Source organism: Martes martes (assembly GCF_963455335.1).
Source record: "Martes martes genome assembly, chromosome: 4".
Taxonomy (NCBI): Eukaryota; Metazoa; Chordata; class Mammalia; order Carnivora; family Mustelidae; genus Martes; species Martes martes.
In genome coordinates, this window is record NC_137891.1 from 165909991 (window position 1) to 165937019 (window position 27029).

The following is a 27029-nucleotide window of genomic DNA, read 5'->3' on the forward strand; positions in this document are numbered from 1 at the left end:
TTCCTTCCATTCTCTCCTCTTCCCCCTCCCCCTCCCCCCTGCCCTCTCCCAATCCCTTTCTTTCCTCTGTCCCATGTCTAGACTTCGGCTATAAATAGGACCCACTCTCACAGCTATGTCCCTGCGAACAATCAGAATAAAGAGACCCCCCTTCTTCCTCTTCATCATCATCCTCAAAGGGAACAGGTGAATCTCGAGTTACAGAAACCAGACATTTGGAAAAAAAAAAAAAAAAAAACCTTGCAAAGCAAGCTATACACCAATAGATTTTTTTTTTTTTTAGGAAGACCTACTACAATTATGTCAATTTTAAAACATTGTGATAATGGTATTGTGGTTTATACTTAACAAAAAAATGAGTCCTTATATCTTAGAGGTAGATAAAATTATGTCTAAGATTTGCTTTAAACTTAATCTAGAAGCGTAGAGGGAAGAGGGGACATAGATGAAACAAGGTGGCCATGGGTTGACCATCACTAAAACTGTATGATTGATCAGTACCTGGGTTCATCATGTACTATTGGCTCTGCTTTTGGCGGATTTTTTTTTTTTTTTTTTTTAGTAAAAATGTTGCACAATAGATGCACACAGAAAAAGTCTCACCGCTTGAATCCTCTCAAGTACCAACTCCAAGAGAAGTCAAAGAAGATTCTAAAAGACCCTCAAGACCCTGGGGTCCCTGTATCAAAAACCACCCACAGACCGTCCCTTCTCAGCACTCAAGAGGACCCTTGCGTCCTCTTCCCAACCTGGGACATAGGCAGACGCTGAGGATGAACCCCTGTTCTTTTTTTTTTTTTTTCTTTCCATTCTGTTCAGTTAGCCAACATAGAGTACATCGTAAGTTCTTGTTGTAGCGTTCAACGATTCATTAGTTGCGTGTAACACCCAGTACTCATCCCAACACGTGCCCTCCTTAATACCCCTCACCCGGTCATCCCACCCCCTCCCTTCTGTAACCCTCAGTTTGTTTCCCAGAGTCCAGAGTCTCTCATGGTTTGTCTCCCTCTCTGATTTCTTCCCACTCAGTTTTCCTTCCCTTCCCCTATGGTTCTCTGCTCTATTCTTTATGTTCCACTTATGAGTGAAACCATATGATAATTGTCTTTCTCTGCTTGACTTACTTCACTTAGCATAATCCCCTCCAGTTCTATCCATGTTGATGCAAATGGTGGGTATCCATCCTTTCTGATGGCTGAGTCATATTCCATTGTATGTATGGACCACATCCTCTTTATCCATTGGTCTGTTGAAGGGCATCTCATGAACGCCTGTTCTTACTCCTCTGGCACATTGCAGCAATCAGGGGCCCCTTAGGAAGTTGGCATTCCCAGCAGGGGCAGCGCAGTGCCAAGGATACAGCGTCCACTCCAGCTGTGGGCCCTCCACGCACCCCTGAAATGCTGCCCCCAACCTCCCAGCCCTCCCTGGAGCCAGTCTCCACAAACTCCTACTTCCCTTGCTTCTGTCACAAATCCACTACAGGCCAGACATGAAGCCAGGCATCCCTATACATATTTGACATTTAATCTTCTCCATGCTCGTGAGCAAGAGATAGCATCATCCCCACTTTACTGATAGGGAAAAATGAGCCTCGTCGAGGCCAAGGACCTTGTCACCTAGAAAGTGTGGGAAACACAGGTGGGGTCGGCTGCCTTCACGACCTCCTCTTACCCCACCCAACTTCCTTTCCAGGGATGGCTATCCAGCAAAGACTCCCTGCTTCATGGCTGAGCTCTGTTCCCCAATCAGAGTGCAATCAGGTCTATTGCTGGTTTCATTCCATCACTCCAGCCTGGGGAGGATCATCGTGGTGAGTCCTGAGTCTGTCATTCGTGGCATTAACTGTCCCTGACAGGTTCATGTCAGCTGCATGTCTGATGAGCGTGTCTCCTGGGTCTTTCGCCAATTTACAGATAGAAATGTTGAAGAGAATGAGTCCAGGGCTGAGCCTTGGAGACAGTGCCGGAGACCCTCCCCACAGCCTGACAGTAATCCTGGATCAACACTTTGGGGGAATAAATCAATCCAGTCACTATCATCCAATCTCTTCTTCTCCAAGACAGCCTTTATCAAACACCTCTCTGCAATCAAGATTCATCACACAGTTACAAGTCCCTGATCAAGGATGTCCGTACCTGCCTTCTCTCCAACCCCCAAGAAAACAAGATTCGTTTGTTCTTGTTTGTTCTAGAAAACTGCCTGCCTGCAGTGTTAGGATGTTCTCAGAACTCAGATCAATCCATCTCTTTGCTTAAACCCTCATGTGGAATCTCATTACTTATAGGATGAAATTTAAACGCCTTCCTGACCTTCAGGGCAGATACTAAGTGGCCCAGTCACCCCCTCCTGCTTTGACTCCTTCATCCAAGCCCTTCTGGCCTTAAAAATTTGCCTTGACATGCCAAGTTCATTCCAGCCCCAGGGCCTTTGCATTTCCTGTGGAATGCTAGATCATCCCCCGACTGCTTCTTCTCATCATTTAGGCCTCAGCTCATGTTTCCTACTCCCAAAGTAGCCTTTTCTGCCCATTTTTTTTCTTTTTTTTTTAAATTTTTTATTTATTTTCAGCGTAACAGTATTCATTGTTTTTTCACCACACCCAGTGCTCCATGCAATCTGTGCCCTCCCTAATACCCACCACCTGGTTCCCCCACCCTCCCACCCTGCCCCTTCAAAACCCTCAGGTTGTTTTTCAGAGTCCATAGTCTCTCATGGTTCACCTCCCCTTCCAATTTCCCTCAATTCCCTTCTCCTCTCCATCTACCCTTGTCCTCTATATTATTTGTTATGCTCCACCAATAGGTGAAACCATATGATACTTGACTTTCTCTGTTTGACTTATTTCACTCAGCATAATCTCTTCCAGTCCTGTCCATGTTGCTACAAAAGTTGGGTATTCGTCCTTTCTGATGGAGGCATAATACTCCATAGTGTATATGGACCACATCTTCCTTATCCATTCATCCGTTGAAGGGCATCTTGGTTCTTTCCACAGTTTGGCGACCGTGGCCATTGCTGCTATAAACATTGGGGTACAGATGGCCCTTCTTTTCACGACATCTGTATCTTTGGGGTAAATACCCAGCAGTGCAATTGCAGGGTCATAGGGAAGATCTATTTTTAATTTCCTGAGGAATCTCCACACTGTTCTCCAAAGTGGCTGCACCAGTTTGCACTCCCACCAACAGTGTAAGAGGGTTCCCCTTTCTCCACATCCTCTCCAACACACGTTGTTTCCTGTCTTGCTAATTTTGGCCATTCTAACTGGTGTAAGGTGGTATCTCAATGTGGTTTTGATTTGAATCTCCCTGATGGCTAGTGATGATGAACATTTTTTCATGTGTCTGGTAGCCATTTGTATGTCTTCCTTGGAGAAGTGTCTGTTCATATCTTCTGCCCATTTTTAAAGTGCCCCCCCTTACTAGGAACTCTCTGCTCCACCAATCTGCATATTTTCTTCATGTATTAACCACCATCCACAGCATCTTTTTGTCTTTACTCCCCACAACAACATAACCTCCCCGAGGGCAGGGACTATATCTTGTTCGGCACAGAGCTCCAGGGTTTAGAGCAGTGCCTGACGTCTGACTCCAGCTCAGGGAGAGTTTGTTAAATCAATGAGGAAACTAGCTCATGAACTTATCTTTACCCTTGTCCATCTCTTGGAGCTCTTGACATCAAGAGCTCTGTTGCCAAAGACTGCTCAGCTCCTCCCACAAGTTGCAAACTCTCTGGCTTTGGTTCCATTTTCTGACCCCCACATCTGGCCTGACATCCCTAAGCTGGTCAGATGACACAAGCCACCTGTTCAGCTCAGTCCTAAGAATGCCCCAACTCTACACAGTGGTCCCACAGCAGACCCCACACAAGGCCTACCTGACCTTTGCAAGCACCTTGCGGATCCCAGGAAGATTTTTCATTCTTTCCACGACTTCCCTGGGTTCAATGTCGAGTCTGCTTCCCTGTGTTTCCTGGAATCTATCTTTTCTTTTCTCCTCCTAAGAAGTTTTACCGATCCTGGCACCTCTCCCATGCTATTTGCTTTCTCCTTTGAGTTGGTAAAAACTATCAAATCTGCCACAGACTCTATCACAGTGAATCATTCAGGAAGGTTAACCCAGCTCCCGGGTGCTGACAAAGGAAGAAGTCAGGATTGGTGCTGTGGTTCCAGCGGCCACCACCACCTCTGTGTTGCCCACCTCCAGGAGTGACAGGTGTCTGCCAGCGGCTCTAGACATAAGCACTATGCATGATTTCTGCATTTGCAGTGTTTGGAGTCATATAAAAATAAAGGCTATTGACTGGTTGGCACCCCTTCCCAGAATAATGACTAAGCAAGCACACTGTTAGCTCCCAACAGCGGTTCTGTGTACACGATAACACAGAGCAAAGATGAAAACTGCTATTCATCCGAGCCAGACAACAGGAAAACACAAGCAGAGAATTGTTAGTGCTTCAAGAGGACACCCAAAACAAATATTTTCTTCCCACCACGGCATTTCAGACCAATGACAAACATGGTACCCAAGCCCAGTACCCAGGTAACATGGCTGATGATGGCTGACAGAGGTGAAGCACCCCAGGACTGATGCAGACCTGGGCCTGAGTGACAATCCCTCCACGGACTGACCTCATGACCATGGGTGAGGTTCTGATTTCTCTACCTGTCCGCACAGCTGAGCAGCAAATCATAGTGGCCAAGACCTCTCTCCCTGGAAAGAGTCAGAAATGGACTCAAACCCCCAATGGTTAACAGAGGCCATACGTTATGCAGGCTGGCTAACATGTCTAAGCTCAGGTCCCAGGTCACAAAATAATAAGAAGGCTTAGCGCTTATGGAGAGCTAACTAACTGGCCAGGTGCCATGTTAGGTAGTTTCCATGCCCTTTCGAGGGGGTGGAATCAAATCCCCCAACAGCCCCAGTGGGATAGTGTGGTCGACTGATCACAGTAACAGGCCCCATTTTATTATGGCTTCCTATGTCCAGGCCCTTCAGGTGTTTCCACCAATCTTGATTCAGTAATAAGGAAAAATATCTAGGAATAAATTTAACCAAGAAGGTGAAAGACCTGTACTCTGAAAACTATAAGACACAGCTGAAAGAAATTGAAGACAACACAAATGAATGGAAAGATACACCATGCTCACGGATTGGAAGAATTAATATTGTTAAAATGTCCATCTTACCCAAAGCAATCTGCAGATTCAGTGCAATTCCTAACAAAATACTATTATATAGCTAGAGCAAATAATCCTAAAATTCATATGAAACCACAAAATGCCCCAAACAGCCAGATCAATCTTGAGAAAAAAAAAGAACAAAGCTGAAGGTATCATGCTCCCAGATTTCAAACTAGACTACACAAAGCTATAGTCATCAAAACAATATGGAGCCGGCACAAAAGTAGACCCATAGATCAGTGGAACGGAATTGAGAGCCCAGAAATAAACTCATGCTTGTACGGTCATTTAATCTGCATAAAGGAAGCAGGAGTGCACAGTGGAGAAAAGACAATCTCTCCAATAAATGCTGGTGGGGAAACTGGACAGCTACATGCAAAAGAACGAAACGGGACCACATTCTTACACCATCTACAAAAATAAACTCAAGATGAATTAAAGACCTACATGTAAGACCTGAAACCATAAAACTCCTAAAAGAAAACAGGCAGTAAACTCTTGGATAACAGTCTTGGCAATATTTTCTTGGTTGTCTCCTCAGGCAAGGGCAATAAAGGCAAAAATAAACAATTGGGACGACATTCAAACTAAAAAGCTTTCCCTCAGTGAAGGAAACCAACAGAACAAAATGGCAACCTACTGAATGGGAGAAGGTATTTGCAGATATGTACCTGATAAGGGGCAATGTCCAAAATCTATAAAGAACTCATAAAACTCAACACCCCCCCCCAAAAAAAGAAGAAGAAAGGAAAAAAAAATAATCTGATTAAAATGGGCAAAGAACCTAATAGACACTTTTCCAAAGAAGAATACAGATGGCCAACAGACACATGAAACGATGCTCAACATCACTCATCAATAGGAGAATTCAAGCCAAAACCATAATGAGGTATCACTACACACATGTCAGAATGGTTACAATCAAGCAGATAAAAAATACCAAGTATTGGCAAGGATATGGGGAAGAGGGGACCCCCAGGCACCGTTGCTGGAAATGTAAATTGGTGCAGTCACTCTGCAGAATAGTATGGAGGCTCCTCAAGAAATAAAAATAAAAATACCATCCAGCCCAGCAATTCTACTTCTGGGTATTTTCCCAAATAAAATTAAAATGCTAATTCGGAAAGACATAAGCAACCCTATGTTCACTGCAGCGTTATTTACAATAGCCAAGATCTGGAAGAAACGTGTCCATCAAGAGATGAATAAAGAAGATATGGTACACACACACACACACACACACACACACACACACACACACGGGAATATTACTCAGCCATCAAAAAGAATGAAGTCTTGCCATTTGTGACAACATGGATGGACCTAAAGGGTATTCTGCTAAGACAAATAAGGCAGATGGAGAAAGACCAATGCTGTATGATTTCACTTACATGTGAAATCTGGAAAAGAAAACAAATGAACAACCAAAAAAAATGGAAACAGACTCATAAATACCGAGAACAAACCAGCAGTTGCCGGAAGGGGAAGACAGAATGGGCAACACAGGTGAAAGGAATTAAGAGGTACGAACTTTCTGTTGTAAAATACACGAGCCACAGGGATGGAAAGTACAGCATAGGGAATATAGTCAATAACATTGTACTGTAATAACTTCACTTGGCGACAGATGGTGACAAGACTTATGGTAAGCTTTTTGTAATGTATATAAATGTTGAATCCCTACGTTGTACACCTGAAACTAATATAATATAATATGTCAACTGTATTTCAATAGAAATAGAATCCAAATTAAAAACAAAATACATTTCATACAGAAAAGAACAATGAGCGGAGACTCAAAGTGCTTGGACATTAGGACCTCATCCCATGTTTGTCTTGGGACTAAGCAACCCCCATGGGTATGGGAGTAGGAGAGCCTACCAGAAGATGACACAGCCCATGGAGGGGAAACTCCAAGGTCCCCGGGCCACCCATTGCCACCCCCAGCTGACCGCAGACATGGGTGAATGGGAGCCCTGTGCAGTCAGGCCCAGCCCCTCCCAGAAGAACCACTCTGCTGAGCCCAGGCCAGACTGCTGACCCACAGAAAGGGGAGCTAAATGGTTAGTGATGGTTTTGAGTCACCAAGCTTCGGGGTGGTTTGTCATAGATCAAAAGATAACTGACACAGAGAGAATTTTCCCAGTTTTTAAAAATGAAGAAGCAAAGAGACAGAAAAACTAGGTAATTTTCCCAAGGTCCCAGAATTGAGAGGTAACAATGGGAATGAGTGGAGGCAATCTTGTTCACATGCCACATTTTTCAAATGCTGGGCCACATTGCTCTGCAAACACAGAGTGAGAAGTTGCGTGGGAGAATAGTAGGTGCACACACCCAAGTTAGGAGAGTGAGAAAAAGCCTCATTGAGGAGGTTTCATTTAAGCTGGGGGAGAAAAGATAGAAGAATATATTCAGGTAAAGAATGCAAGGAAACGCTTTCCAGACACAGGGAATAGCACATACGAAGGCCATGAGGCAGAAAAGGGCTTGGCGCATTGGCATGACTGATGCTCGAGTGCGTGGGGCACATGAAGGGTGGGGTCACGCCAGGTCAATTTATAAAGAGATAAAAGCAGGAGGTGGTATGTGCCAGGACTCTGAGTGATGAGAGGGAATTTGATTCCAAAGGCGCAGGGAAGCAGTGGAGATATTTCAGCAAGGAAGTGCCAGGCTTAGGTATTTTCCCTCCAGGGAACAGCCCAGAGGAGTGACAGGAGGGGTCTGGGGTCTGACCCACCGTCCGTGCTGTGTCTACGGGGTGCCAGGTATATGCTCAGCACTTGTCCTTCCAACAACTAGGAAGGGTGAGCAGCACCTTCATTCCCAATTTAGAAAGAAGAAATGGAGGCTCCGGAAGTCTGAAAGGTAATTTCAAGTTCACCCAAGATCAGGGTTGGATCCAAGGCCACTCAGCTCCAAGCCTCTGCCTGTAACCACTGCCCTACATTGCCCCAAACAGTAGAAGTGGGAGAAGGAGCGAGGTCTTCACCGTCAGGACGCCTGAAGTCGAACCCCAGCTCTGTCCTTTCTGACGAGGTGACCTGCAATTCACTTCCTTTCTCTGACCCTGGGCGCAGGAGGCCAGAGGCCAGGGAGCCAGCCAGGACTGAGGAGGAGGCAGCAGAAGGCAGAACTTGGTGGACAGGTGATTGGTTGTGAGTGGGTGTGGGGAGGAGACCCCAAAAGGCCCCAGACAAGGAGAGGTCTTCATCATGGAGGCAGAGGTTCTGCTGTCCAGCCCGGCGCCCACCCCTGCTTGACCAAAGGTAGTGGACATTTCTAGGTCTTCCTGTCTGCATGAGGAGCAGAAACCCTGGTGCATTAGTTACAGCACCCAGGGTGCCCTGCCCAGTGTGGAAGGAAAGGACACAGCCGTCTTTGTCGAAGCTACCTTGTCTCTTCTATCTTTCCTCTCCTACACATGTGGGATTCACTGAATCGCCCTGGGTCTCCCTCCCCGTACACACACACCACAGCCATGCACACATGTACCACAATCATACCCCCCACCCAGGCGCACACACATACACACAGCCATGCACACTGTGCAAACACCTCACCCATGCACACATCCCACACAGCCATACACACATACACCCAACACACACAGCGCGCACAGACACACACACTACCACAGGCTTGTGGAAAACCAGCAGGAAGGAAAAGAATGAGGAGGGTGGATTCCACCTGTCCCAGCAGTGAGGGGCCAGGCTCTGAGGGGCTCAGTTTAGGGGGGAGGGGGCACTTGAGAGAATCGGCAGATTCACTCGCCACCCCAGGCCCCGCACACCTGGCTCCCAAAGGTACCTGGGAGCCCCCTGAGCTCTGTCTGCAGGGACATCTCGGTGGGCAGAGGGGCGGGGGGCCTTCAGAAGGCTGGACCTCCCGCCCCTCCTCCACCCTGCAGGCTGGGGAGGATTAAGTGAAACCAGGAACGTGAAGCACTTGGTAAACTGTAAGGAGCGCAATGCAAATGTTAGCAGCTCCGAGGAGAGAGCTGCTGACCCCTCACCGCTGCCTGGGGCCCAGCTGGCTGAGGGTAGGGGTGGGGGGAGACGTCTTGGAACCTCAGTCTTGTCATCTGCACCGTGGGGATAGTGACGCCACTCGGGATTAAAGGAGGTAACCCCGTGAAATGCCTCAGCTGCCCCAGCACCAAGCCTGGACTTGGCGTTCCTCTCACTTCTCAGCAAAGGCCTTCACACTGATAGAGCCCATTTTTTACGGTGTCCGTCCTTGGCAGACACAGCCAGAAAGCTTCATCTCCTTCCTTCTTGCGCTTCTTTGGAACACCTTCTCAAAGCTGTGTCCCTTTTAAACCTGAGGCTCTGTCATCTTTGACCCCCAAAGTACCCAGAGAACTTTCATATAAATGCACAGGAGTCACGTGGGGCAATGGTTCCGAATGCAGATTCCCCGGGCACTCTTGAGGAGATGGCCATTCCATTGGTCAAGAACGGGGCCTGGGTATCTGCATTCTGAATAGGTAGCCCTCCTCCCACCCCCTCATTGGTGTTGACACAAATGATGTCTTTGATGCACAGAAGACAGCCAGCCAGGTGTGAATTTCCCTCGGGGCAGGTGGGACAGAGAAGGCAGAACAGCACAGGGAATTGGGACACCTTCTCCCCCCCACCCTTGTCCCTCAGGAGAAGCTGAGCGGCAGGAAGCTGCAGAGGGCTGTGTTCCCAGACCAGCCGGGTTTTGGAGAGCTGGTCTCCAGGAGCTAGAGACTGAGTCCAGACCTGCTGAGGAGTGAGTACAGAGTAAAGGAGATTCCGCGCCATCCGAGGAGCTACAGTGTGATTCGTATTGTTCAAATTATCTTGAAAACTTTTCATTTGAATCTGTTTAATAAGAGAAGGCTTACCCTAAGGAAGAGGTATTTTTTTAATGTGACTTGGGAGCTGAATTGGAAAGAACGTTGCAACAAAGATATTAAAAAGGGGATTAAACCAAACCACCGGTGGCCCATCTCTGCAGGCTCCCACAACCTGCGACACAGCTCCCAAAACCATAAAATTAAATTAAAAAGGGGGACACGGGACATGGGATGTTAATCATGCTTCATCTTCCCTTGGCCTCTCATGGTTCCTGGTGTTAAGCAGACACAGAAGGGCTATCATGATGGGTTCCTGGTGTCCAGGAAGGAGCTCAGGCCTTGAAACCTCACGGGACTCCTATCTCTGCTCTGTGCCCTCCTAGCAGGAGGACTCTGGGCAAGTTACCTAGAGGTTGAGCCTTGGTTTCATCATCTGTAAAATGGGAATAATATCGACCATCTACTAGGAAGGATTGCTAAGACAATGAGATAAACAGAAAATTAAAATATAGAGCCTGGCATATATCAGATGTACAAGAAAATGTCAGTTCCCCTCTCTGCAGCTTACACAGAAGGAGGGGAAAACCCTGCAATGTCTTGTCTTATTGTTATTCTGTCCTTGGGTCACTCAAGGCTTCCTCTGATGACTGTGACCCCTTGCTTGGATCCTGGCCACCTCCGGTCCTCACCCTCCTTGCAGTGTCATTTTTATGGTCCATCCATCATTCACTTCCTCATTCATTCATACACACTGCATAACAGTCACCAAGTGCCAGGAACTCAGCTGGGCACCGGGAGACAAAGATGAGTAAGACACAGACCTTGCCCTTAAGGAGCCATGGTCAAGTGGGGGAGGAAGGATTGTTGCCACAAGGCACTGTACGATATGTGCCTAATGATCAGAAATCTCGTGCCTGAACCATAACAACAGATCCCATGGGATGCTGTGTCCTCCCCTTTGGCCAACGGTCAACACGAGAGTTGGGCCTGAACCAACTTTTCCATTCTGTCACCCTCATGTAAAGACCTCTAACTCACAGTCCTTAGAGCTAGGGAAGCACTGGTCTCTCCTGATGATCTCTCCTGTTTTCTCTTATTAGATGATATAATTTATAGAAACCAACTGCTTTGTCCCCACTGTTTGCCCTGGCTGCCAAGAAACTCAGAGCAAAATGCTAGCCTTGGTTGAGTGGTTTCCATTAACTTAGGTTTTCAGGTATATAAGTTTCCTCCCCTCATATGACTCTTGATGACTCAAACCCTGTTATTTTTTCCTTGATCAAAACAATAATGGTGATGATGATGCTGGAGAATAACTTAGAGTCCTTATCTTATGCCAGGTGCTGTGTGAGCTCTGCATGCATTCTTTCATTAACCTCCACAATCATCCTTCAAGCTGGCCGCTGCAATATTTTCCATTTTTCAGATGAGGAAAACGGGGCACAGAAAGTCTGAGCAGCTTGGTTATAGCTAGGAAGCGTGTTGGGATTCCAATCCACCTGTCTCCTTATTTTATTGTTTCCTGAGCCACCTTGAAACTCTTAGGAAAAAGAGAAAGTTATAATTATGTATTTAAATTAAAAGGAAGAACATGGAAGAGGGAGGAAGAAAAAAAATGTTGCATGGGTGAGACATGAAACATTCAAGGGATGACACACTTATTCTATGTTTTTAAGGATAGATAAGATTTCAATAAGCACAGATATGGAAGAGAGGCATTCCTGGCAGTGGAGTACCCCAAGCAAAAGCAAGGAGATATGCACCTGCTCGTGGTTCATCTAGGCTTACAGAGAGTTTGGAGAAGAGCAGCAAGGATGCTCCTAGACACATAGGCAAGGCCAACACAAAGACCCTTGTAGACCAGATCAAGGGGTTCAGAAGACAATGAAGGAGCCATGGGAGAATCCTGAGCAGCACTGTTGACATGCTTCAGGAATATGAAGCAAGTAAAGGGCAAAGCACATCCAGGAAGGAAAGGAACCAGGCACAGCCGGATGAGATGTTCTGAAAATGGCAGAAAAGAAAGCAGCAGGGAGGCAAGGAGTCCAAGATCATCCTGAAGGTGAGTGGAGGAGAGAAAGATTGGGAGGCCTTAAACCTCTGTCTGCCATTTTGTGCACTAATTCACTTGACAACCAGGATGGGGGATATCAACGTGACTGGGGTCACAGCAGTGGCAGAGACCCACCCCCAGGAAGCATAAGGGGCAGAGACATTTAGTGTCTAGGAGAATGGATTCCAACCTGAGGCCCCCGCCCGGTGCGTGGGGGAGGTCTCTGCCATTTACAAAATGTGAAGGGATAGAAGGATGTGTTTTAAGCAAAAGAGTGCACAGCAGCTTTCCTCGGATTCTGAAACATTTGACCTCTTAGAGAGAAGAAAACTCTAGCCTAGAGCATCAGACTCCAAAGGTCTTCGGAGCTGGCTTCTGCTCTAGGACACCAGTCTGCATTTCTATGTGTGAGTCTTGCCCTAATCACACCCATCACTAGGGTCCAAGCTTTAAAAAATAAATAAATAAATAAATAAACAAATAAATAGATAGATAAAAGTGAGCTTATCTTCCAACTAACTTTTCCAGAAAAGAAGGATTCACTCAAATGTTCAAATAACCATAGCACAAAAGATTGGTTTGTTGGGAGAACAGCTTCAGTAAGGTGGCGCCTTGGTTCAAGTCCCAGGGGCCCGGCCAGACTGGAGGATGGGTCAGTGGGCATAAACAGTGAGGATTTCCTAAAGTAAGTGCAGAACAGCCCTCTCCTTTCTTGAGACAGATACCTCAGAAGGCTGTTAATCAGGAAATCATTTCCATTTTTTAAATGCTCAAGTGGATTTCCTTTCTTTGGATAGAGTTAACTTCCTCCTTAGGTCTGGCTCAGGGTAACACCTACCAAAGACTTCTGATGCTGCAGACCGAGTTCTGTCTGACTTGGGGATGTGGGAAGTTTCTCTAGTGCTGCCTGAGTGCCTGGAAGCCTCCAGAGAAGGTAGCAGTACCCAGCAAGCCCCAGGCCACCTCTCCACTCTCACCCACCCCCAGGCATGACATGCCATCTCCAGGGAGCTACCTGTCCTTCTGTGCACCTGAGGGATGCTTTCTGTAGGCTCTTATCTCTTCTCAAGACCCGGCCCAGGAGACACCACCATGGATCCCCTTTGCAGTGACAATCCTGCCATCTTCTGTTCCCAAGGGGCCATCTCTGTACCCTTCATCACACGCACAATGCAGGGGGTCTTGTCTCTCGACCTTCCAAACCGCCTCCCACCGCCTTCTCCAGCAAGCTTTCCCTGAGCCCCAAGGACAGCCTCTGTGTCCCCCTCAGTGAGCTCTCACGGCACCACAACTCGATAATGGTGATATGCTGTCATCTGCCTTCCTCAAGACACTGAAGGTCCGTGAAGGTCAGAGACTGCCCCCATCTTTCCCACCATTGTATTTGTTTGCATACTTTATTAGGCATGCAGTAGGTGCACAATAAATACTGTTGAATGTCATTGCTGTTTCTGGGTCCATTCCAGCCACTAGAGGTGGAGCTCTTTGAGAGAAGGGCTCCTGTCCTACTTATCTCTGTATTGCGGGACCCAGCGTAGATCTTGGGGCCCAGCATAGGGTCTGGCACCCAGAAGGCAACTGTGAGCGTTTGTTGAATGAATCTATAAACAAAGGAATGAACAGATGCCATGTCCCAGTCAGGGCAAAGGAGTCAACCATAAATCCAAAACCCGATTCTCAGGCTGTGAAAAGGGTCAGTGACAGGGGTAACGAGGGAACACATGGCTCTAGGCTGTGAGTCTGGAGGTGGCTTGCTACAATGCTCTAAGCCCTAATTTAAGTCTACTTAAAAGATAGCTGAGTAAGATTCTGGAGTTTTATGAATACTAGACAGAATTAGTGTTTTCTCCCCAAAAACCCATTTCTCCAGTTTCTTCCCTACCTCAGGAAATGCCCCCCAGTCCAGCTGGTGGCTCAGGCAGAAAACCTCAGCAGAGCCTTGCTGTCTTTGTTTGTGGGCCCCAAACATCAGCATGCCTGCTGGCTCCTCCCAGAATAGCCTCTGACACTCCCATTTCTTCTGTCTCCCTGCAGTTGCACGGATCCAGCCACCCTGCCGTGGTGCCTCAGCTGGACCACTGGGGCATCTTACAGAGGTCTTCCACCTCCTCTCTCAGGCCCACACACTCTGTCTGCACAGCAGCTAGAGAGGTCTTTAAAAAACAGTGAATCTGCTCACACTACTCTCCCTTCAAGCCTTCGAGCGTGTCCCATCACACCGAGAATCAAATCCACACTAACTACAATGATTCCCCCAGGCCGCCTACACCTCACTGGCCTGCCTCTGATATCACCTTGTCCCGTGCCATCACACCTCTGCTCCAGCCCTGAGGTCCCTCAGTCCCTCTCTGTGCTTATTCACGGCCGCTCTCCCCTCTGCCTAGACGCCCTTCCCTGGATTTCCCCTGACTGGCTCCTTCTTGGGATCTTGGTTTCAGATCACATGACCACATCTCTCGGGAGAGCCCTTCCTTGACCACCCTCTACTGAAGGCTGCTTTGCCCTGACACGGTTTTATTTCCATCAGAGTGTTCATTGCGATCTGGAATTACCTGGTTGATTTTTATGTTTGGTTTCCTCCAACTAGAATACCAGTCTTTTTCATGTTCCAAAACTATCACAGTCTTTTATTTACTTGTTTTCTGTTTCTGTCCCCTCCAAGGAGAGCCTTATCCAGGTCACAGCCCTACCCTGCTCTCTCTCAGCATTGTGCCAGGCACATAGTTGATGCTTATTAAAAATCTGCTGAATGAATAAATGAATGGATGGATGGATAGATGGATGGATGGATGAATAAATTCCAAATGTGCCCACAGAATGAAGCTGGCTCATGTGGAAAAGTGAATGCAGCATTAATCACCATCACCATGAATACAAAATAAAAACAGAGAAGATCCAGTTTGCATGAACTAGATCATACCTGGTTTCCTGTACTTAGTTCTGGCTATCTCACTGCCAAGGGGACCAGCACATGTGAGGGGAATCAGAAAACCAGAGACGATCAGCTACAGAAACAAGAAATCCTAGGAAGAATATAGTTCACCATCTTTTAATATCTAAAGGGCTATGGAGAGAATGAGGGGATTGATTAAGTTTGGAGCCCTAAATCCACTGATCTGAACCCAGCTCAATGGGTATGAGTTTGACAGAGATAGACTCAATGTAGGAAGAAAATGGTCTTTTGACAGCCAGCATTCATAGCGAGGGAAGGGGCTGCCTTAGGAGGTGGTGAGCTTCTCCAACTAAGCAAGTGTACAAGTGGGTAACCACTTGGCAAGGATCTTGAGGAAGAGATTCAAACAGCAGAAGGTGGCCTCCAGGATCCCTTTCAGCCTCAAGATGTCTGGGGTTTTGTGATATAGAGGGATTGAGTCAAGAAAAAAATTTCTGGCTAGCAAGAGCTTTAGAATTTACTTATCTAGCCACCCTAATAGCAGAAAATATCACCCAAACTAAGTTTACAGACGAAGCGGTGGGAAGATTAGCTGAGAGGTATCTCATGGGCCTGAAGCCACCCCACAGGCATGCCATACGTACAGCACACAGGATGTGAAATCCATTGTCTATGTGTGACCATTCAGAACATGGGGCTGCCCAATATTATAATGGTCCAAAAAGATGCTTCCATTTCCAGGGGAACATAGCCCACACTATCAATCGCATAGTAGCTGAGATGAACCTGAGTTTGCGTTCTGAAATTCCACCACTTCCTAACTGTTGGGCCTCGGGCAGAGAAATGAACCCCTCCAACCCGTGACCTCATCTGCAAAAAGGGATTCCATTTAAAAACCAGGGAGGGAGGACTCGAACCAAGAATGGCACAAGTGTGGTAGTCAATGAACCTGAACCTCGGTGACAGACACCCAGACAGACATTCACCATCCTATTCTATTTTATGCCCGGGAACATCTGCATAATACAAAGTCAAAAAGAGGGGGAGTTTAAAATAGTACGAACCTCATGGAATAATTGCAGGGCTTAAAGAGATCATCACCATCATTATTATTACAAGGAATCGATACAAATCCTCGTCATTACCATTATTACCAGGAATGTTTAAACATCCCACTGAATCATCCCAACAGCCTTCTGAGATGGCGGTAATCGTCTCCCCTTGGCAGATGAGGAAACTCAAGCCCACAGAAGTTAAACAGATCCCACAGCCGGTGCAGTGCAGCATACGGTCTGAAGCCAGGGATCGGACTCTGCCATTGCAGCCGCCTTGACTGCAAGAAGAGATTCTCGGGTTCTATTTGGTTGATGTCTACACTGTTTTGACATAGGTTACTCATCTTACCGGGTGTTTCCCTGGCTCCCTTCTCAGCAGCAAAACCATTGTTTTTTTGTTTGTTTTCCCCAAATGTAGCTTATGGAGAACTCCAAGAAGCAACACCCCAAACACCAAAGAGCCCTCTGGCTGAAGTGGGGATTGGGGCCCAGCAACCAGGCCCCTTGATTCTAGGATGGCCCCTTGAAGCACCTGTGGGTCTATGAGCAGAGTATGAAAACCCCCAACTGAAGCCAGCAGCAGTAACAAGAAAAACCCCCTGAACTCCGAGAATTCCATTAAAGGACAGCCTCCTCTGCATAATGCAGGTTTCGGGGGTGGGGGAGGGTCCTGGGTCCACCGCATGTGATTCTCCTTATTGACTCTGAGGTGGACCAGGCAGGCCACATCATCCTCAATTTGCAGAGGAAAAACATCAAGGCCAAAGGTGCACCAGTTCACTTCTGGGCCAAGTGCAGACTGGAAGTAGAGTCTATCTCCATTAACTCAGTGTGACCTGGCAGAGAGAGTGCCATCTACTGGAAATTGCCACTGACCCTTGGTCCACAAAGTGGACAATCAGCTTCTTGGCCACTGAGAGCTGAGCACAGCCCCAAGGGCCCCCTGCCAAGGCCCTGTCCCAGAACAGATGGCAACGGGCAGGGGAGGGGGGCTCAATGGCACTGGAGGGCTGGACAGCAGAATTTTGGCGGTAGACGGGCCATTCCCAACCCAGCCATGTCGTGCTGAGCACAGGACAGGATAAGCAATCACAGCCAAAGTGCCTTCCACCTTCGTCTGCAGCCCAAGAGGGGACAGCAGGTAGTGCACACCTGGGTAGCAGTTCCGCTTCCCCTCTCTTCCTAGCTCTTTCACGGAAATCCTTGAAACCAGACACAATGGATAATTGCCTACATGGTCTCCCCACTCTAGCATCTCTGAGCTGAACTGGAGCATGTGTTGGAACAGGCGACACTTAATTATCACTTAGTCTTTAATTAGCATTTAATTATTAACACTTAATCCATCTGTAAAATGGGGACACTAAGACCTGGCTCATAGGGACCCTGGGAGGAGTAATTAATGTTCACGGCCCACTCAGATGATGCCCGACATTGAACGGGGGCTCAGCAGCGGCACTGATGACCAAGGTGCTTTACAGGCTTTTCCTAACGAGCTCTCTCCTTCCTCTTCTTGAGAATATTCATCCCCAACAATATCTGCCCAACATGAAACTCTGTGTTTCCCAGACACAGGATTTCCCATCCAGGAAAAGGCCTATTTACAGCCATCTTCCTGCACTTTAATTTTCTATTGTGCCCTCTGAATATGTCAATGCCTTCCCAGTAAATATTTTGATGTGCGCTCTTGCAGAGGCTTTCGTGGAGGCTGAATGGGACAGCTGCTCCCTGTATTAGGGAATTCCAGATGTGGTTTAAAACTACCAGACTCATCTCTGCCAATGCCTTGCCTTTGGGGGTAGGAAAGGGAAAGTATCACGGACTTGCCACCAGGGAAAGCCATGGGCATCTGACCCTCAGCCCAGGCCAGTGTGGGTTTTCAAGGTCCTCAGATCTACATTGGGTTGCCTATGTAAAAGGAAAAGTGTCCCCTTAGCGGGCTGGTAAAGAGGCAGCAGAAATACAGCCCTGGTCTGGCGCTTCACCCAGGTAACTTCAGGACCCCTCCCGACTCCCCTATAAAGATTGGGCAGGGGCGCCTGGGTGGCTCAGTGGGTTAAGGCCGCTGCCTTCGGCTCAGGTCGTGATCCCGGCGTCCTGGGATCGAGCCCCGCATCGGGCTCTCTGCTCAGCAGGGAGCCTGCTTCCTCCCTTCTCTCTCTGCCTGCCTCTCTGCCTACTTGTGATCTGTCTGTCAAATAAATAAATAAAATCTTTTAAAAAAATATTAAAAAAAAAAAAAAAGATTGGGCAAAGGACCAAGACAGGTGGAGGAAAAGCATACAGCCTTTAGGGTTTAACCAGACTGAACAAGGGATAAGAACATTCCCTCAGAAGGTTGGACCTCCGCTCCTCCCACTTCCCTTGATGCCGGCCACAGGGGGGGACACTCACTCTTCCTGGAAGCTGAGTCCGTTGTCTCTTGAAGTCCCAGCCACAGGGGTGGAGAGTTGTTCCTTCAAGGTCCTGGGCTGCAAGGCCTCGGGCAGGCCTTGAACTCTCTTCCAGATTTCATGGCAAGTCTTGTCTAAGCTGTCTTGGGGTGTGTCCTGGTGGATCCAGGTGTGTCTGGGGAATGGGCCCAGGGCGGAGGGGCGCTTGGCCACCAGGGCGGAGGATGAGGGGAGCCCGTTCCCACTGGCCATCCTCCTCCTCTCTTTCCGGAAGCCCCTTTGTCCACCCAGGGCTCGCAGACAGGGGGACCATCCACCACCACCCCTCATCCACCAGAAAGGGAGATGAGGATGGTCAGGAGCAGGTCAGTTCTGTCCGGCTGTTGCTTCAGCAGGGTGACTATGTGCAGAGGCCTTGGATTCGTGTATGAGTGGTGGACGGGGGACAGCTTTCTTTTGGGGAGGGGGAGCCTATTTTGATTCGTTTTTATTTGCTCTTTCCTGACTTTTGCCCCCCTCCCCCTCTCCCTTAGAAGAAAATATTTGAAAGTTAACAAAAACCAGTAGCTTAGTAACTGTGGAATCCCCCTGAGCTCAGGAACCAGGCGCCTGGGCGGGCAGAAGGACATCTGGGAACAGCTGGAGGGGGAGGGCGGGCCCTCCCCCTCCCCACAGTCCCTGGCACTCCCCCCCCGTTGCGATGCACCCGTGACACCTTGCGGCAACTGCGGCTCAGCCCATTCTCGCCCGCCAAGCCGCGCGGATGGGCACTGTGCTAGGCGCTGTGGGGGCGGGGGCCCGCCATCAGGTTCTCAGTCAGGCCTTCCCAAGGACCCCCGCGCACTCCGAGGGCCAACGGCCCGCAGAGCCCCGCCTAGCTCGGCCCCCTCCCCGCCCCACGTCCCCCTCTCCAGCGCCGCTCTGCCTAGGCTGCTGGGCAGGAAGAACCCCCCCGCCGGAGTGTGGCCCCCGGTAGCCCGCCCGGTGCTCCCAGCAGACACCTGCCGCGCTCCCCGCACCGTGCTGCGCTTGGCCTGGGCGGGAGCCCCAAGCCTCAGCAGGGCTCTGTCTCTGCGGGTCGCGCAGGGCGTGGCGGCTTGGGCCGATTTGCTTGCCTGTGGCTCCCACACCCTCCCCGTCCAGCGCCCGAATTCCTCTGTGGGTTTCAAACGCAACGGCTTGGTGCGCGGGACGCCCTGGATTCGGTGCCCAAGGCGCCCCGGCAGGGTGGGGGTGGGGACCTGGAGGACCCCAGAGCCCTTGCGCCTGTTGGAAGTCAAGGGCGCCGTGCCCCCGCTGCTTGGTGGGGAAACCTCAGCTCCTGCCAAGGGCCCCCGGCCCTGAATCGCCTGATTTTACCCCAAACTGCCATTGTATTGGGGGCTTACCTTGTGGCAAGCTCTGGGCTTTCTGTGTTATATTCAAGGAACAAGTTCACGTAGTTAGTACCATTGTTTATGACTGGTCTGCGTTTGAGGAAACCCAGGCCCTGAGTCAGGAAGGGGTATGTCCAAGGCCCTCTAGGAAGAGGGGAGCTGTGAAACAAACCCAGCTCCGTTCCCCACATCGGTCCTGATCCAGTGCTCTCAAGACTTTGAGATCCACCCGTCCCTCCTGAGCTGTGTACAGCGGGTCCCTGGGGTGGGAGTGGGATCAGGGCTCAGGTGCAGAAAAAAGGGCTAAATTAGCAGTTTGCGGCCCAGTGGGCTCCCCCATTCACTGGATGGGGCTTCTTTAAACTTGGAACTGACAGAACCTTTGCCTGTTCAGAGTCAGTCCTCGTTCCTCTAGGGTTTCACCCAGAAAAGGGAGAGCCCAATGACTGGGGAGAAGATTGGATAGGAACAGACGGGAGCCAGGTTGAATCCCGACATGGCCACCTCCAAGCTGTGGGACCCCAACCACTTTTAAACCTCTCCCACGCTCCTTCCTTCCTTCTTTCCTTCCCCAGGATAGATTGAGGACCTCCAGGTGAGTTGCTGGGCTCTGAGGAAGCACACAGATGAACGAGATAGCACGGTCCTTGCTTTCCTGAAACCTATAATCTAGGGCGAGGAGACAGATCACAAACTAGCAAAGCAAGTAAATAAGCACTCAATACAGATGAAACAAGGGCTCTGAGGGGACAGGGGGAGGGAAATGGTGGCTGCATTAGAGGGATGTCCTGGTAGGCCTCTTTGAGGAGCTAAGTTAACACAGAACATGAGACAGAAGGAGAAGGAATCCTTTTCTATAAAATGGTGTTGAAAAATTCTTAAGAAAACCACATTTCCAGCACATAGTAGGCACTCAATAAATATGTCTTGGAATGAATTAATGGTATATCATTTGTAAAGAACCTGGCATACAGTAGGTGTCCAATACATAACCTTGCTCTTTAGAAAAGGCCTGAGTTCCTGGAAATGTTGACTCTCAATTTTGAAATCCAAGCTTCATTCCCCTTTGATTTTCATTATAAAATTGAAGATGTGCTCCTTTGGGGAAAATTCTAAGGACCTAGACTGAATAAAATTATAGTTAAGAATGTAGAAAACCTTTTAAGATAGTGTATTTAAAGGAGAAGTGATCATTTCTGATGAAATATTAATAGTTCTGAAAATGTCACTCAGTGTTTGTGCTGCTTGGCATTTGGTTGGCTAACACCTATGCTTAGAGCACAACGCCAACAACGCAGCACTGCCCAGGCCACAGGATTCTGGAAACTTGGCCAGCTCACTCACTCGTGTTCTTTCTCCCCCCATAGCAGGAGACTAGGCAGCAGGGGCTAAACTGGAAAGGATTGGGGAGAAAAATGCAGCAGGGATACAGAATAAAAATAGGGGCATATTTCTTGGAGCACACAGCTGAGGTTTCTAGAAGATTCTGCAAAAAATGTAACTGAAATAATTCGAAATAGTATAAAGCTATGTCCAATATGCTAGCTGCTAAACCACATGGGGGCTATTTTAATTCTATTTTAACATAAATTAAGTTAAGATTTTAGTTCCTTCGTTATATCAGCCACATTTCAGGTGCTCCTTGTGGCTTGCGGCTACCATTTTGGACTGCACAGAGAATGTTTTCATGGTCATGAAACACATGGACTCTAGAACCAGACTACCTGGATTCAAATTCTGAGTTCATGTGTTCTGGCCTTGGGATATTAGTTCTCTAGGGCTACCATAACAAAGTACCACAGAATGGGTGGCTGAAACAATAGAAATTTATTTCTTCACAGTTCTGGGGGCTGGAAGTTCAAGATCAAGGTGTCCACAGGGTTGTTTCCTTCTGACGCCTCTCTCGTGGGCTCATGGATGGCTTTCTTCTCCCTGTGTCTTCATACGGTCTTCCCTCTGTGCGTCCGTCCTCTTCTTATAAGGATATCAGTCGTATTGGAATAGGACCCAATCAATGATCTCATTTTACTTTAATCACTCTTTAAAGGTTCTGTCTCTACTTACAGTCATATTTGTAGGTACTTCCTGGGGGGTTAGGACTTCAACATATGAATTTGGAGGGACATCATTTAGCTCATAACACTTGGTCTCATCTGTAAAATAGAATGATAGTAAAGAACACCTGCTTTGTAGAATTGTTGTAGATATACTACTACTAGGTAATTGACACATGAAAAGTCACTAGAATGTGGGGCATGTAAGACATCCGTAAAAGTGCTGTGTATTAGTTCCTTTGTTGATTACACTGAAATGTGGACTACTGGAGTTTCTAAATAACAGCTTTTGTGCTATGTAGAGGGAGGGAAGACTTTCGCTGTCCTGGGGCAATTAGTCTGTGATGGAGGGACAGACTCAAATCATCCACTAAGCCCTTCTGGGCTTTGTGCATTTTTGAGCACCTGCCATGGGCCAAGATTGTACAAGGCACAGGGCGAGGAGATGATAAAAACCTTTGGCTTAGACATTGCTACAGGCAAGTGAAGGGAGCGAAGCATTCCGTAAGTGCCTGGTAAACAGCAGATGTGGGGGAAACTGGACTTATTCCAGTCTTGTTCACTATATGTAGTTGGTTCCTCCAGCGCCTACATATCTATGTGCCCAGCACGTGAAATTGTGTCCGTGGCCCCGGCATGCTTCACTTCCAGCGTTGGAAAAGGGCAGGGACCAGGCCTGCCTTCGGCACCTTGAACAGTGGGTTCAATCTGTTTGGACACATTCTTAAATTACCTGTTACTGCCCTTACGACGCTGGGCCGATTGTTTAACCCCTGTATACCTCAGTTTGCTCATCTGGTGAAACAGGGATAATAAAATACCAACTCATAGAGTTGTTTTGCGACACCTGAGATAACGCAGGTGCGGAGTTTAGGACAGGGACCCAGTGAATATTAGCTATCATATTTAGGATTCTGAGGTTCTTGCTTTTCTATTTGGAAGCAAGAAAGCCTCAGGAAGAAGCAACTGTCCCTCCCTATTCCCCAGCCCCCACTCACCTGGCTTCCATCACAGGCACTAACATAGCCAGGATGGAACGGTCCTCCAGGTGGGCCTAGCCAGTGCTCCAGGAAGACCTTCACAGGCTGGAAAGCAGCTTCCTCCTGCAGGCCCTATCCCTCATCGAACATATTTGAAACACACCCACCTCTCACCACAAATATAACTTTTTGGCTGTAAAAGAAAAATTGAAAGGATTTTTGCCATTTTGCTTTTGAAAATTTTTGGCCACGAGTAATTTATTTAGTTTACGGACAGCTGTGATTTCTTACCGCGCTTGGTGCCTACCTGGGATGTCTTGCTCCGTGAGGAAACTCCAACCTACAGACTGTTATCAAACGTAATGAAATTTTTATGACTGCTAAATTCAACCATTAATGAAGTTGACATGATGTTACATTTTGCATTTAATTAAATATTTACTGATTTTAATGTTGCAGTTTTCTACTTTGTGTTGTGGAGCTAATAAAAACATGTTTAGGCCTCAGACTTTCTTGTATGCCCCCAAAAACCCATAGAGAAACCCCCTTCATTCCCAGGCCAGTGATGCCCTAATGGGTCAGGCTACCCAGATCTGGGAGGGGCATGCATAGGGAGAGCCCAGGTAAATTTCCTGAGGGACAAACCATCAGAACTGGAGGAAAAGGAGGGTGCAGCCATGTGTCACGGAAACAGGCCTTCCTAGATATTGTCCTGGCAACTGAACCCAGCCACAGAGCAGCCAGCCATTTCTAGGACTTTGAAAAGGACACCAGAATGCTCTGGAAACAAACCCGTGACTCTGGTTTCTCTCTCCTGGCAACACTGTCGGCAATCCTCGCCATCACCCAGGGGATTTCATTTCTCATTCTTGCCCCCATTCCTTGTCCACCTGTGAGGAGATTGTTAAGAGTTGAGGCTGTGGTAGTTGATATGCTCGAATTTGAATTCCTGCTCTGCTACTTACTACTGATGGCTTTACATGTGCTTAACTCCTCTGGCATTTCATCATCTGCAAAGGAGTTGAAACAAGAGACAGGTGCAGAGGGGGAGAGGTTCAGATAGGAAAATGCAAAGTTCCCAGCACAGATCCCTGATTATTGTTATTACCAGCTAGTAAAGTGACAGTGGTAGCTTATGAGATGTCCATTTTTAAATTGGGGAAAAGGAAGGCCATAGCTGATGGAAGGAAAGAATACGACCTGGCAGTGGTGTCCCAGGAAGGTAGCAAAAAAGTCAGAATGCATTTGGCCTTTCATTTCCTGCTCTGGCTTTCCTGCCAGACTCGTTGTGACAGGCGCCCCGAGAATTTCTGGAGAGGCTGTATGTGGGATCCTTCTCAACGAGAAGCTTGGTGTTCTGCCCTTCCTTCCATAACTTCCATGCCAAGAGGTTGGTCACCCGTATGCATTCGTTTAAGATTTATGCTAGCCGACTGCTGAGACGATCTGAGGCAGCTTTCAGATTAAAAAGTAAAAATTACAGCTTTGAAGAATAAAGCAAGAACTGACTCCATCTAAAGAAAACAAAGAGTTGCTACTTTCAAGCACCTGAATTGGTCAGAATGCACGGAGGTAATAAGATAATAAAACTGGGTATCCCTATTTGTCAGCTAAAGCAAAAATGGAAACACGTCGGAGGCAGAGTTTTTATTTTCTGACAGCAGAAAATACACATCTTCATCTGTGGAGACAAAATGTTTCCTGGAAATAACCTCAAGCATGAATTTATCATGAGTCCTTGTATAAAGGACACTGAGTGACATAGTGGGCCATATATTCAATTCTGTTTTCATAAAGACAGAAATGCCATTAAGTTGGTCAGTTTCTCACATCAGGGTTCTCTGAAGATAAAAAGCATAACATTAAATCATAACTCAGAGAGGGCATTTCTTTAAGGAACTCAGATAATGAAGTCTAGGGGAGACACCTTTGGGTCCATTCCACAACCATTACTGAGCACCTAGTCAAGCATCCATCCATCCATCCATCCATCCACCCAGCAGAGCTCTACCAAATGCCCACCCGTGTACCAGGCACTCTAAGTGGCACTGGTGAAGACTGCAAGAGCTGACACCTGGACTGAGTTCTGAAGGATAAACAGGAGGACACCAGACACAGCAGGAGGAGGAGAGCATTCTGGTTCTCGGGAAGAGCACATATAAAGGCCCAAGACAAGGGACAGAGAAAACAGGCCCATCTCAGGAGCCTAAGGGGCTCCAAATGGAGAGAGCACGTGTGGGTGAGTGGGGGCGTGGGGAGACGGGGGCTAGAGGAGCATATAGGCACAGGTTAATGGAAGCCCCTGTAGGAAGAAACTAGCAAGGAGCTTGGATTTTACTCTGTAGGTCATGGGAAAACGTCCTGGGAGGATGGGGAAGCTGTGAAATCAGGGAAGCGTTTGCAAAGTAACTGGTGGCAAAGAGGAGGCTACACTGAATGGGGCAAAAGCAGAACTGGGGCACTTGGGATGTGGCTGTTGTAAGAAACTGGAAAGAAAGACCCTAAGACCTGGGGAATATTAAGGAGGCAGAATTTAAATGACTTGGGGGGCTGCCTGGATGACTTGGGGGAAACAGGGAAAGCATCCAGGATGAACCCTGCAGCTTTCTGGCTCAGGAACCCATGGACGTGGAGACACTGAGCAGAGAGACAGGATGCGGTGACAGGTTACAAGCCGGGGAGTCCAGGTGTGAGCAGGATGGGGCATGGCGTCCCGTGGGACATCCAGGAGGATAGGATGCCAGACCTCCTGCAGGCACTAGGGACCTAGACCTTCAGGAGGTTTCTGCCAGAGGCAACTCTCAGTCCACCAGCAGGGGTGGACAGTGAGAAGTGGGACAATTACAGAGCCTGGAGAGTGCAGAAGTGAGATCCCCAACCCCCCCCCCCCCCCCCGCCCTTTTATAAGCATCCCAGACCGCACATATGCTGCGGAGGCCTCAGGCTACCTCCCTCCCAGCGCTTGCCCACACTGCTTACTCCAGGACCTGGTTGCCTCTCCCCAACCTCTTTCCCCAGGCTGAGCCAGGAACTCTCCTCCTTTCTACCCCCTGCTGTATTGAATCCTGCTTTGGTGTTTATCTCCCTCCCCTATAAACTATCAACTCCCTGAGGGCAGGGACTACTGGCAAGGTCTTATTCTTCTTTTTTTTGTTCCTCATTGCTTCCTCCGTACCCAGTGCAGAGCCTGGTTTGCTGAGCAACATTTGAGACATGGACAAATGAACAAGTGAGGAATAAGCCCATGACTACATGGAATATTCCAGAAGAAACCATGGAGGGGTGTGCAAGGGTACTGCCAGCTGCTGGGACATGTCCCAGTATTCCAGTGGCTCAATGCTGTGAAAGATCATTTCTCATACAAGAGTCTGATGCTGGTGTTTCCGGTTGGTGGTGATTTTCTTCCACACCATGATTTGGGATCCAGGCTTCTTCCAGCTTATGGCTCTGCCATCCCCAAGGGACACACACACTCTGCTCCAGCCGGCGGATGGAGGAGAAAGGATGAGAGGATTTTATGGGATCAGCCTTGAAGTGGTATCCACCACTTCTGCTTACTTTCCTTTGGCTGGGACCCTGTCTTGTGACGTCACCCAATTCCAAAGGGGACTGGGACATGTACCCACTACTCAGGGACACTTCAGCCCTTCTCAATATCTTGGGCTGCGTAATTTGGGAGGGGGTGGAGGAGAGCTTCCCCAGAGGGTTATAGGATGTCTACCAGCATCCCTGACCTCTACCCCCTAGAGGCCAATAGCACCCTCCAGTTGCAGATGCTGTCAAATGTCCCCTGGGGGACAGTATTGCCCCTGATTGAGAACAGTTGCTACATTCCACGGAAGGGAAAGCAAGGGCTTCTGAGATCCAGCTAGCTGGCCAAGCTGCAAGGGAGCCCAGCAGGAGGAACTGGGGCCACCTAGGACAGGTGCCACTTGAGCTGGGCGGTGGTTAGGACCATTTACTCTGTACGGTAAGGGGAAAGTTACTGCTGTTAGAGGAGACGGTGGGAGTAAAGGCATGGAGGCATGACAGCATAGCTGACTGGAGCTTCCAAGTGGAGATGATGGTCTAGGATAGCCCCTAGAGGGACAGTCTAGAGCTAGCCCCTAGAGGTAGGATAGTCTAGGATAGCCCCTAGAGATCATAGCATTACAGCCTCTGACAAGCCAAGGAGAAATCTGACCTCTTTTGCCACTGGTGGGAGTGCTGTCCCTTTCC

At 48.2% G+C, this 27029-nt stretch overlaps 1 protein-coding gene across 1 annotated transcript in view; it reads right to left on the reverse strand.

The window, feature by feature from the left end:
- LOC308342270 (uncharacterized protein C1orf94) overlaps positions 1 to 18731 on the reverse strand; it is a gene marked incomplete at its 5' end in the record, with an annotated part of 39653 nt that extends 20922 nt beyond the window's left edge. The window contains one exon of the mRNA XM_080802591.1: positions 18403 to 18731. Coding sequence (XP_080658717.1) covers positions 18403 to 18731 — 329 coding nt within the window. The remainder of the gene's footprint in view (positions 1 to 18402) is intronic.
- Positions 18732 to 27029: the final 8298 nt, after the last annotated feature.